This window comes from Triturus cristatus, chromosome 2_2 (assembly GCF_964204655.1).
Source record: "Triturus cristatus chromosome 2_2, aTriCri1.1, whole genome shotgun sequence".
Classification (NCBI taxonomy): Eukaryota; Metazoa; Chordata; class Amphibia; order Caudata; family Salamandridae; genus Triturus; species Triturus cristatus.
Window position 1 is genome coordinate 409,499,391 of NC_140582.1, and position 11,617 is coordinate 409,511,007.

Here is an 11,617-nt window from a genome sequence, read left to right on the forward strand (position 1 = left end):
CTAGTATATTATTTTATTCCTTTTATTTCATTTGTTTACAAATTTCTTTTTTATCCTTCATGTATAAGTGTTTGTAAAAAAAAATATTATGGTGAAACCTATTTCATCTAATTTTTTATCTTTCCTCTGTCTAGCATAAAGTATGTTTTTCAATTTTTTTTTGTATCATATTTTCTCATGGCGCTCCATATGCTCCTTTTGGCTTACATAGAGAGGCAAAAGGATTCGTTTAACACATAGTCAACATTTTTGTCCTACAGCTGGGCAAGTTCTTGAGTGTGAAAACTAACCCACACTTATGATATTGTTTATTTCTTGCCATGTTTCCTTTGACATATCTGAACAGTTTCTCTTTTGGATTAATTCGACGTATTTGTTCTGTAGTTCTTTTTCTTACTGCTTCCATCCCTATTGCATGTGCCTCTAATTGCACCTCTGTTTGTGCCATCTGCAATACTTTCAGTAACTCTATAGTGCCTTTAGTAATTTAGCTCTACGTAAGTGCAGTTAAATGATAACCTTCTATAATACTTACTTACAGCTTCTTCATTGTTAAATTTGTGGAAGTCACAATGAGTTACTAGTTTTTGAAGTCCTGGTGCAAAATTATTCATTCATTTTTTTTCTACACCTTGACATTCAGTATTGAATGTATACTTTTCAAAATCAACAATCCTTTCGGGGTCGATAGGCTAATTAAAGCATTTGATAATGCCCTCACATGTTTGTCTTTGCTCTGGTGAGTAAATCCCTAATAGTGCTTTCAATGATTGCCTATCAAGTTTCTTAACAAGTCTTGTTCACCTGTATTGCTTGTTCAACAGTATGTGTTTTGCATGTTACTTGGAAAATAATGGGGAAACCTGCAACTCCTCTTTTTCCATTGTGGCCCTAGTGTTTGGGTGTCGAATATATCAAATGGTGGGGGGGTCCTAAATATTGAGCTTGTGTAGCGTTAATTTTGTTTGTAATTCTAATGTTGGTGATGCCGGGGCTGTTGTTACTTCTATTTCTGTTATTCTTATTACTCTGCTTTTCTCAATATTGATTTATATTTCGTATTTGTTTTTATTGTGATGTTAATGATATCCTTCTTTTGTCTCTATGGTTATTTCCCCTTTTTTGTCTCTATTATTTTTATGCTGTCCTTCTATTTTCCTGTAGGGGATTTTTGTTTACTTTTTTCTCTTTGCATATCAGCAGCATCTCTATATCCAATAACCGTTCCTGAGCCTATCTATATTATTTTTCCTTTACCGTGTATGAGCAGCCTAAAGGTGTTTCCTGTTTGATGGACTTAGCTAGTGGTTGGGTCCTCTCTTCACCTGTCTTTTAGTGTTTGCACCGCTTCTGTCCCTTTCTGCTGTCTTTCTGTATGTTGTGCTCTCATCTCCTAGACTGCATTGCTCCTTCAGCCCAATTTCTCAGTGTGCTCTATTGTCTCGTCCCACTGCATTGATTTCTTAGGACGCTCTGTTGTCTCAGTATATCTCAGCTTTGTTTGCTATTCCAGTCTCGACTCCTTGAGATTGTAATTTGGCTTCCAATCAGCACCAATATAATGAAGACTTCTTGCATGATGGATTTAATTAAAATAAATATGCTTCTGGATGATATAATATAGGTTCTGTATTGTGGGATCCTCACTGACAGTCATAAACATAGAATATTCTTGCCAGCGTCCGAGGAACCGGAATACTTTTCTTCCAAAGAATACCAGCAAAAATCTTCATGGGAAGTAGACATTTCAAAGTAAATAATTTATATTATAAGTTCATACTTTAAAGCAGGAAAGCTTTTTTGAGTTTCTCTCTCTGGTATTGCCAATTTAGAAAACAGCAGTGCTACATTTAGCACCAAGCTGAAGCCTGCCGGCCCCCAGATTAGAAATATGTCCAACCCTGCATTACAGTAGAGAGAAAATAAAGGAAAGGAATGCATGATGGGTTAAAATTGCACTAGTTCACAAGAGGACACTGCTCATTTTAAGGGCTCAGCAGCTTCCCTTTCCCAGTGTGCGTTGTACTAGCAGCTTGCCTCACTTCCTCAGTTGTTTTTGAATGGCAAAATGTAATTTTACGATTACTAAAGAGACTGGAATTTGACTGGTATTTGAGGAGGAGGAGCTCTGTTTATGAATTCAGTGAGGATTCCTACAATGCAGATCTGGTCTGGAATTACAAGTAATTAACATTTACTGCTGTATTGTAGGCTTCTCGCTGATAGTCATAAACATAGATTAGATTAGCAAGCATATTGCTCATAGAGAATACCAGTAGCTCTAGTAAACCTTTGCTAATTGAATTGTAGACATTTTTTAACCTTAGCCACACCGATTCCTCAAAGCTGTCTAACCAACCACTGTATCAGCTTTAGTATCCGTACCCAAACTATAATGATTTGTGAATGTGTGGATCGACCTCCATGAAGCACCCGTACAGATTTGAGACATGGAAAGTTTCTTAACCAAGCAGCAGTAGACAGTTTTCCCTTGCAGAGTGTGATTTCAATTAACCAGGAAGACGGTAATTAGCTTGTTGATAACAGCAGACTATACAGTACACTGATGTGAGGAAGACCATGCCCCTCTCCCTGAGTACAATCCATTACTCTTGAGGGACTCTAACCGGGCACCCAAATCCACCCCTAACTTACCTCTCTCAACCCAGCATGACAAGCAATTCCAACACTCCTTCCCTGGAATACAAAAGAGGAAGGAGTTAATCCTATCGCCATGAATTGGATGATGTCAGACAGGGGCTGAAGTACAGACACCAGGAACCAACCAGGGAGTCGGAATGAGGGTACAGACCTCGTTGCTGGATCGGAAGGCGCGGACAGGAGGCAGAACCTGGAAGACACAGAGGAGAACAGCGTGATTGCCGAACCAAACAAGAAAGGACACCCTCCACCACATCAGAATCAAGGAAGGCAGAGGAGAAGGACGAACCTTCAGAGGACTGGAGCGAAGAGTGGTGGTCACACCGGGAGATGTAAACACACCGCCACAATTCAGGAGAGTTGCGGCTCCTGTGGTACGTGTCCAGGAGGGGGGGAGGTTCGTGTTATATAGGAGAGTAGGTGGGACTTAAAAGGGAAACCAGGGGCTGGGAGCACGGCTAAGGCAGGATCGTTAGTGCTCTGTGAATGTCACGGTTTCTTTTCTTTCCTTTTTCATTTTTATTGTCTCATACAGTTTTTGTTGTAACCTCAATTTGTTTGATAATTCTTTAGTTTGATGCCTGGTCTGAGGAAAAGGCCAGTTAAACTGTGTAAAGACTGCTCGTCACCAGACTGTACAACAATTACTTTGTGATATGAATACTACCTGGGTATTGATATTGCCAGGAAAAGCTAAAGAGAATAGCTAGCACAGGTCAACCATGATAAAAAGGAGAACTAACTCAGCATGAATGCACTTAATTTCAATGCACAAATTCTCCTTTCCAGCCCTTAATTACCACAAAGAGCACCCTAAAAACCTTACACAGAGAGAGAGAGAAGACAAGAGAGAGGAAGAGAGAGGCAGAGGAAGCATGTGACCTCCTTCTTCACCAGAATTAGATCTCTGACTAGCACTCATGGGTGTGGTGACTGTCTCTGTCCTGTACCTGAGGATATAGGAACACTGTACTTACCACCATCTCCCCATCTTCTTCCCTGAGATCCTGGGACGCACCACCACGGAGGCTATGACCTAGAAAGAAGAAGAAGAGAAACGCTGTTAAAAGAAGAAAGGAACTGAAAGCGGACTCAACCTGGCTCGCCCACCAATTGTTTTTTTTTTTTTTTCTGTTTGGACTTCTTCCATAATAAAACGCCAAATTGAGAGACACTTTAAGCCTTCAAGGTTCGTTTTTCGACCATCCCTCCCACAACTATCCAACTCGCATAGTTTGTTTGGTTGAAGCCATCCTGGTACAGAGGAGTCCATAGTCGATAAGACCAAGTCAAAATTATCTCTTAGTCACTCACAGAAACCGAGATGTTGACAACTGACAAATTCAAGATAATGTAATTTCTATCAGCAGCAGATCTGCAACCCCAGAGAACGGTGGCCAAGCACACTATCTGGAGACTCGTCATATCAAGAAAGGTAATCACTGGCTTGGTAGCTATCCTGAAGCAAGGAGATCTCTGCACATCACCAATAGCATGGGTCCAGGAAGCAGAAGAGTCGTATGTCCACCATCATGTCGGATTGCATATGCCCTCATCTAGGCTGTGGCAAGTAGGAATCTACCATGCCTTGTAGCCTTGAGTACCCTATTGTTGAAGCTCCTTCAAGACTTCCAAGAGAGGCAGATCCAAGTTGTATCACCAGGATTATTGAAGCGGTGGGGGATTACGAGAGTACCATGAACACCATTGTGCTGGATTGCACAGGTCAGCATAAAGGCCATGGCAAGTTTGGATCCACAATACAGAGTAGTCCGGAATACATTATCGCTGAGGTTTCCGTCAGCATCTCCAGGTCCGGCACAATCGTGTTGAATCAACTGTATGTTCCCGTATTAGGCCCATGTAGCGAAGCTGTTTTACACAATAACATTTCTGCCATGAACTTTTGCACATATTTGCACGCATGACAATGTTAAATTTGTTTCTCTGAAACTGCTTTTTTTACACATCTAGCTTTGCACAACATTATCATAATGCCTCGAACATCATGTACAAGGCCTATTTACGCACTATGTACAGATGTTGTTCTATCTTCATCCATGGGGCGACAGAGCTATCTACGTATCTGTAACATCGCTAATCTACAACTTACATCGCAAGGCTGCTTTCTATTATAAATAATGAGCATCCCTATAGATTAGCAGAGGAGACACTTCAGCTGAAAGCCGAGGGTCCCTGCAAGCGGAGACTTCGCCAAGCAGCGCTCTCACATCTTGTGAGGGGTGTCCAGTTTGTGACCAAGACTGGGTCCTTCATTCTCTCCTGCCAGGTAATGGGGTTGTATTGTCCCTAGAGGAGATTCTTGGCTCTACAACCTACATACATTCTAGGTACATTTAGAGAAGGTTTTGCATAGGAGGAGTACGTCTGATTATTGCCTTGTTTATATGCCTGCATATATATACTGTTTTAGCACAATGATAGAGCTGTAGCCACTATTTACTCTTTTGGTGCTCGTAATCACTTTCATCTGCTTCTCTCTACTGATTATCGCAACACATGTATTCTATACAAGAATAACGTTGGTTCAATAAATATATTGAAAACGTCCCACTATGTATTCTTTATATTTCTCAGAGCACTGGTAAGCATGAGTGACTGAGCGAAAGGTTCTGATCTCTTTCCACAATCCCTGAGGGTCAGGGTTGTCATGTTCAGTGGTTGCCAGAAACTGTTTGCTCCATCGTAAGGTTAGAGGGCGTGTGGTGGCACTGTGGAGTAGCTGATCTCTAGGCCAACATATCCTGCGGGGGGCCTGGAATCAGTCTAAGCACCTCACCCAAAGTTTATGTTGTCCAACAAACGCGCAGGTCCTATGGATTATTGGGAACGAACTGCACGACACAACTAAATCATGGAATGTTGCAACAGAGGCATTTTCAGCCTTTTCATGGACAAAGAGGGCAATATGTCCAAAGACCTTCAAATCAGTCTTACAGTTACCAGCCATATGCTCAGCAAGGTTATTGATCCCAGAACACTGGGCAACAACAGCAGCAGCAGTACAGGACTTCCTCTTTGGTTTGCTCGGACAAGCAGCACGTAGGGGACCCCCAGCATGGGGAAAAGCTCAAGACTCTGCAAGAAGACAGTGACGTTCCCCAAGCAAGTCTCCTTTTACCTTCATCAAACCTCGAACCACAATCTCTCCATTTATTATCATCAATGGGAGAGCATCACCACAGACTAATGAGTGTTAGACATTATACATCAGGGACACACCCTGGAATTATTATTTTTTTTTTAAACTAAAATAAAACTACTAGCAACCTCCAAAAAGGAAGCATCAACACCTCTCTCTCCTGAAACAGGAAGTATCTCTGCTTCTCTAGAAGAATTTCATTTCCGGCAGTGCAGCAATGGTTTCTATTCAAACTTCTTCCTCATAAAGAAAAGGTCTGTGAAATGGAGACAGGTCATGTACCTCAGGCAGTTGAACAAATATATAAAGAAGCAACCTTTCAGAATGCTCTCACTTCAGGATATTCTGTTGCTACTCAATAAAGGGGATTTCATGACATCTCTCGATCTCTTTAATGCATATTTTCACATTCCTATTCATGTGAAACATCAACGGTACCTGAGGTTCACGGTGGCATGGTGCCACTACCAATTCTAAGTTATTCCTTTTGGCCTACGGTCGGCTCCCAGTTCTCAAGGTGCATGGCATCAGTAGCTGCTTTCTGGAAAATAAAAGGGCATCAGCTATTCCCCTACCTGGATGACTGGTTAGTCAAAGGATGCTCGTTCCGCTCTGCAGAAGAATCTCCTTTGGCTTGTCAGCAGCTATTCAACTTTCTTGGGCTGAATTTGAATGCAGAAAAGTCTTCTATCATGCCAATATAATTGCTGGTGTTTCTAGGGACCAGTCTGGACACCTAGGTCGCCAAAGCTTTCCCATCTACAGAAAGGTTCTACAAGATAATGGACACAGCTACTTCTCTGATAAAAAGAAAATCCCCTTGAGTAACAACGTTCAAATCCATACTGGGGATGCTATCCTCGTGAATCCTATTAATTCCAAACTTTCGCCTACACATGAAGGCATTGCAGGAATAGCGGGATGCGCAATGGGTTCAAATCCACAGTTTGAGGATATCATCAACATCACGCCTGTAATGAAGCAAGCATTGTCATGGTGGGTAAAGGAGGTCAACATCTCTCCAGGTCTCTCTTTTGAAGCGGCACGACCGTCCTTTGTAATGACAACAGACGCCTCCCTGGGAGGTTGGGGAGCACATCATTAGGAGCTAGAAATCCATGGAAAATGATCTCTCCAAGAATCAGGGATGCACATAAATCTTCTGGAGCTAAAGACTATTCCTAGGACTCCAGGCGTTCCTACCCAGAATTCACAATTCTTCTGTCTTAGTAAGAACGGACAATATCACTACCATGTTCTACCTAGACAAGCGGTGGGGGTGAGATTGAAAAGCCTCTCATCTCAAGCCCAACAAATATGGAAATTGTTGCTGAAGCACGGCCTTTCACTACTAGTCAAGCATGTCCCAGGCATAGAAAACTAATAGGCAGACTCTCTAAGTAGAACAGTGAGTCAATGCCTTGATTGCAAAATTAACCTAAAACAGTTATCCCATATCTTCAAGAAGTGGGGTACCCCGAATCTTGACCTTTTTGCAACGATTCACAACAGGAAATGCAAAATGTTTGCAAGCAGATATCCTCAGTCAGGGTCTTGGGGGAATGCTCTTCAGATACAATGGACAGGAATGTTCGCTTATGCATTTCCACCCTTTCCTCTCACTCCCAAGGCGATACGCAAAATGAAGAGAGAACCATGCCATCTAATTCTCATAACCCCAGCATGGCTTAGATAATACTGGTATACGGAACTGCTCATGATGTCTGTGTCTTCACCCATTCAGTTGCAACCAATGAGGAACCTGATTTCCATGAACAACAGTCAAATATTGCACCCTCAGAGAAAGTCTCTAAATTTATGGGCATGGGACCTTATTAACAAGAGTTTGGATCTCTACTTATTCCAGCAGAATGCAGATCTATCCTAGAAGAGTCCGGTGCTGTTTCAACTAACAAGTCATATGTGGCAAAAGGGGAAAGATTCTGTTGCTGGTGTTTCAAAAACAATAGACATCCTTTTCGCTCTTCTCGAGAGCAGCTGTTGCTGCATCTTCTTCATCTGGGAAGTCAGGCTTTGCGCACTCTTCAGTTAAGGTGAATTTAGCTGCAATTTCCAGGTTCATAAGACAAACTGGTGAAATTTCACTGTGGTCTACCAGACTGATAAAGGAATTTATGAAGGGCCTATTCAGGGATCTCCCCAACGATAAAGCCTCCTGCAATTTCCTGGCAGCCAAACACGGTCCATTCCCAACTCATGAAACCGCATTTTGAGCCAATACAGAACACGAAAATGAAATTTGTTTCATGAAAAACAGCCCTTCAATTGGCTCTCACATCTGCCAGAGGGATCTGTGAGATTCAAGCTTTTACTGTCACTGATCCTTTTCTACAGTTCAGAAAAGATAAGGTGCTATTGAGAACCATCCTGAAATTCATTCCGAAGGTTCTAACTTTTTTTCATCTGAACGAGTCCATTATTTTCTCAATATACTTAAAAAACCCTTCTTCAGCTGTGGAGAGGGCTCTCCATTCTCTGGATATCAAACAGTACTTGAAATTTTACATTCACAGAACTAACACTTTCAGAAAATCAGATCAGCTTTTTATCTCTTTCGCGCCTCCCAGAAAGGGCTGCACACTTAAGAAACAGTATAGCTCGTTTGGTGTCAGCAACGATTGCTTGTTACCACGACACCAAAGGAAGACCACTAGCCAGGAAGGTTGCAGCACATTCTACAAGAAAGATGGCGACGTCCACATCTTTGTTTTCTGGAGTATTGCATCCAGACATCTGTAGAGCAGCAACGTGGTCGAAAGCTCATACCTTCATGAAACACTACATTTTGGATTCAGCATGGAAAGCATAGGCTGTGGTCGAACAGACAGTTTTGCATCACCTATTTCATTAAAGTACAGACAGTTATTCTCTTTATTTCACAGCACTAATTTTCATTATGATCTATTGTTCATGCTGATATCGCCATTATTTGCACCCATGTTGTCTTTTACTTCACAAGGTATCTTGTATGTTGAGAGTGGTTTTCGCCTAATCCCATGTGTTCTTTGCTTAATGCTAGCTACTCTGAATCAAGCATGTAAATTTATGAAGGATTCAATACAGGAGAAAAAACAAGTTACTTACCTGTACACTATGATTTTCCAGTATTGATATCTTTCATAGATTCACATGCAACCCGCCCACCTCCCCGTTTAGATACCTCATGGATATATATTTACACTTGTACTTCAAATCTGAGTTCCGGTGGCTCTGCAGGGGAAGAGTGGTCTTGGGCCTTGCCTCTGATTGGTGATGGTTGAGTCTATTAAAACAATGTCAATTGGTTAACAATGTCAATTGCCTTCTCTATGTCTTGTAATGTATTTAAATTAGACTGCTTGTTTTAAATACCATGGGGCTCCCACCATGACGACGGGGAAGATTCAAGCATTTGAATCTATGAAATATATCAATACTGGAGAACTACAGTGTACAGGTAAGTAACCTTTTTTAAAGGTGATATTCTGTGTTAGTAGGCAGTCCTGTTCATAACATGATTGGCATGAATGTTGATCTATTTTGTGCTCTAGTGGCAATTTTTTATGGTGGTCTGTTCTAAATTGTTGTTATACATAAAGTTGCAACACTTTTATCAAAACCTTGTGAACACGGTTTAAAGAAGTAATGTGAATACGTTTATTTGATGCAGCTAAATAGGATTACGGCACAAAGACGAAAAGCAACTAGCACAGATGAGATGGGGAATATTTGAAACCTGGTTCAATTATATCGTGAAGACGAAAGCAGCCAATAAGGCACCAGATTGTGAAAACTGCAGTTGGCTGAAATCCGAATGAACATTCAGTCACGTTTTAAAATGAGAACTGAACTGCATTTTTATCTCAATTAATGGTCACAAATGTGAAAAAGACTATCATCTGAAGAGAATATGAAGAGGAGGAGATGTTGTCTGCATCAGCGGAATATCTAAACTTCTTCCAAGAAAAATAAATGCATAAATATTGACTAAGTAGCCAATTTTAAATCCTACTGCGATTAAGCAACAGGTTGGTTTTAATCATCAGATTATTTTTTAATATATATATATATAAATAAATATACATATTTGTACTGCTGAAATGTTTGAAATTATGAGTGTATAAATTGTCTAAACCGATCAACGGAAGCTCCTCATGTTTGTCTGAATCGCTATCACAGTTCATGGAATCCCTATTTGTCAAATAAATCCAGAAAGCCCCTGATCCATTTACACTTATATGTGTAATTTTGCCTGCACACTGTCTAGTCATTATTATTAGTTATTATCTGACATGCGTTTTTCCCTCGATGAGGTTATTTCCCGAAGTGCTTAAATATATCCAGTTTTATTTCTGTAGTAAATCCCAGAACACATGCTTCTAATTAAGACTCCTTTTCATTGCTTCTTTAGTATAGCAACAAGGCAGCTGCACTACTTATATTCTAACTATTTACAGGTAATGTTTTAAGTGTATCCATAAGAAACGTGCCAAAATATTACTTTGAAAATCAAGTTATTCACCGATCACGTAATAAATTACCCAGCTATAGCCAACATGAAATAAATGGTTTTATGAAAATGTACACACATTTTCACATTAAATACACGTTAAATGAATCTTAGAATAAAACGTGTTCTCTTTTCAGTTGTAATTAGAGGAAATGGTTATTGGCAATGGGGCAGTGTGTAGTACGTTCCTGCAAAGAACTTTTCATTTCATTTAATGGTACAAAAGCCTGTTTATGGAGCAGTCTTCTTACGTTTGCTAAATTGTTTCACGTGTTGTAATTTCGGGAAACAATATTTTTGCCATCAGAGTACCTGAATTTGTATTTTTGGAATCGAAGTATTCTTACATACGAGTCCACTCAGTAATGAGCAAAGGAAGTCGTCAAATTGGGTTTTACTGGGGAACAGCTGTTCTAACACAAAGAGCTTAAAAAGCTAACCTGATATAAGCCCTTTAGCGGGTATCTCCAGCCCCTCTCAGGCTCCACCCCTTGACAGCAGGTCACCTCCAGTAAAATGAGGAATTACAATTGTTACAACACATGCCTTTGTCATTTATGTGTTACAGCATAACCATTACAAGCCGTTATTTTACAATGCATGAAACGTTGTGACAACTGATGGTGCCGTTTGACAAATCTTCACGAAACATTTCAAAAACTAAGTTGATCCACCGCAGCTTCTTCCTCAAAAGTTTCAGGATGATCTCTCTAGTGGGGCAGAGAAAAATGGGGGTCCCAAAACAGAATTTCCTATGCAATTTCCATAGAGAAAATTAAAACAGTCATATAGAAAAAATGGCCTGAATAAAATTTTGCCAGATTTTGCAGAAAGGTGGATCTTTACCCAGAAACTGTGCTTTTTTGTGAATCCGTTCAATAGTTTTGTGTTTCAAAAAATAGAAATATGTTGAGAGTTGATGGTCGCTCAGGAGTTCCTCTGGAATCCCGCAGGACTTGGAACTAAAAAAAAATTGAAGCATTGTGATTGACTGTGCAGGATCTTTCTTCGATATGTCTTTTTCGTCCTGGGGCTTCTAGTTAGCTCAGTAAACTATAATTGGTGAATTTCAGTGTTTCTTTTTTAAAGTTTAAAATTTTATGCTTTAACTGACATTTTCACCTAATTATAATGACACTTTAACCAAAGGTTTTTTAAATGAATTTCTGAGTTTTTAAAAAAATTGTTTTTTTTAAAGTAATGTAAGATAATATTACCATACCGAGCTATAACATCACTTTAACCTGGGGACCTAGTCCTCCGAGTCCTAAAATGGTGGTTGC

General features: G+C 40.3%; 1 protein-coding gene across 2 annotated transcripts in view; it reads left to right on the forward strand.

Moving 5' to 3' along the window:
• SCLT1 (sodium channel and clathrin linker 1) overlaps nucleotides 1-10,486 on the forward strand; it is a 589,184-nt gene extending 578,698 nt beyond the window's left edge. Inside the window, exon 20 of one of the 2 annotated variants that reach the window (XM_085641492.1) lies at nucleotides 9,495-10,486. In XM_085641492.1, coding sequence (XP_085497618.1) covers nucleotides 9,495-9,557 — 63 coding nt within the window. In that variant the 3' untranslated portion in view covers nucleotides 9,558-10,486. The remainder of the gene's footprint in view (nucleotides 1-9,494) is intronic. The other variant, XM_085641491.1, reaches the window with a different exon arrangement.
• The last annotated feature ends 1,131 nt before the right edge of the window (nucleotides 10,487-11,617 follow it).